General features: G+C 39.4%; 1 protein-coding gene across 1 annotated transcript; it reads left to right on the forward strand.

Annotated features, from left to right (window-relative positions):
* Window positions 1-357: 357 nt before the first annotated feature.
* On the forward strand, window positions 358-1,032 carry LOC125835548 (uncharacterized). The gene has a single exon (XM_049514668.1). It carries the CDS (start codon window positions 358-360, stop codon window positions 1,030-1,032), a length of 675 nt encoding a protein of 224 aa, XP_049370625.1.
* The last annotated feature ends 598 nt before the right edge of the window (window positions 1,033-1,630 follow it).

A 1,630-nucleotide genomic window follows, 5' to 3' on the forward strand; every position in this document is an offset into this window, starting at 1 on the left:
TGGTATCAGAGCCGAGTGAGATCCAAAAATAAAAAAAAAACATAAAAAAATATTGCTAGTTTATGGCTTCAGAGAGCAATTACGTTCAAGCAGCTATACCGCATTTTTGATGGTCACTATGACCATTGGAGTATGCTGATGGAGAACTTCTTACGGTCAATGGAGTGTTGGCCAATTGTCGAGGATGGACTCGGAGCTCCGGCAGACGGCGAAGCCTTAATGAATGCTCAAAAGGCGGAGTTCGAAGCAAGAATGTTGAAAGATTTGAAGGCAAAGAATTATCTCTTTCAGGCTATCGATCGTCCCATCCTAGAAACTATTCTTTGCAAAGAAACTTCTAAGGATATTTGGGATTCGATGAAGACAAAATATCAAGGTACTGCTAGAGTAAAGCGTGCACAACTTCAAGCCTTGATAAGGGATTTCGAGATGTTGCAGATGAAGGAAGGAGAGTCTGTAATGAGTTACTGCGCTAGAACAATGGAGATTAGCAACAAAATGCGATTTCATGGTGAAAAGATGACTGATGTCACAATTGTGGAAAAGATATTGCGCTCCCTGACGCCGAAGTATGACTATGTCGTTTCCTCCATTGAGGAGTCAAAAGATATAGACGAGTTATCGCTTGATGAATTGAAACGTTCCTTATTGGTACATGAGCAAAAAATGAACCGCAGTTCATCTTCCGAAGAGCAGGCTTTGAAGGCTTCTACTAATACTCGTTTCTCAAATTTTAGAGGAAGGGGTAGGGGTAGAGGTAGAGGAAGAGGAAGGGGAGATCGAGGATATAGAGATGAAGGCAGCAAAGACGGCAGTAGGAATTTTAGAGCCAATGATGACCACGGTAAAGGCAGAGGAAGGAATTTTGACAAATCAATAGTAGAATGTTATCGATGTCATAAATTTGGTCATTATAAGTCTAAAGGTTATACCAGGCTGCCTAATGACAGGGATGAAAAGTCAAATTTTGTTGAAAGTAACGAAAGTGAGACATTGTTGATGGCAGTCCAAGTAGAGAAGGAACCTGACTAAAACGTTTGGTATTTGGATACAGGCTGCATCAATCACATGTGTGGAAGTAAGTATTCTTTTTCTTCTTTGAATGAAGACTTTCGTTCAACAATTAGTTTTGGTGATTCATCCACTGTGAGTGCAATTGGAAAGGGAGATATTATGATCAGACATCTCAAACTCAACCATCGTAGACTTCTTAAATTCAGCAAACATGGCACTATCATTCCTAGTATGTATAAGATCATCAACATATAAGCATACAATAAGCATTTTCGCATCATCCCCAATCTTCACAAAAAGTGTATGCTCATATGGACACTTTTGAAAACCCATTTTTAGAAAATAAGCCTCAATGCGACTATACCAATCTCGGGGGGCTTGTTTTATTCCATAAAGGGTCTTCTTTAAGCGATAAACTTTATGCTCATTTCCAATCTTAACATAACCAGGAGGTTGTTCGATAAATACCTCTTCCTCCAAATATCCGTGTAGAAAAGTTGATTTGACATCCAACTGGAAGATAGGCCATGAATTTTGTTTCGCCAATGCAATTACCATTCTAATGGTGTCATTCCTTGCAATTGGAGCATAAACTTCAGTGTAGTCCACACCGTAC

Source organism: Solanum verrucosum, unplaced genomic scaffold (assembly GCF_900185275.1).
Source record: "Solanum verrucosum unplaced genomic scaffold, falcon-dt-bn FXZP01000040.1, whole genome shotgun sequence".
Classification (NCBI taxonomy): Eukaryota; Viridiplantae; Streptophyta; class Magnoliopsida; order Solanales; family Solanaceae; genus Solanum; species Solanum verrucosum.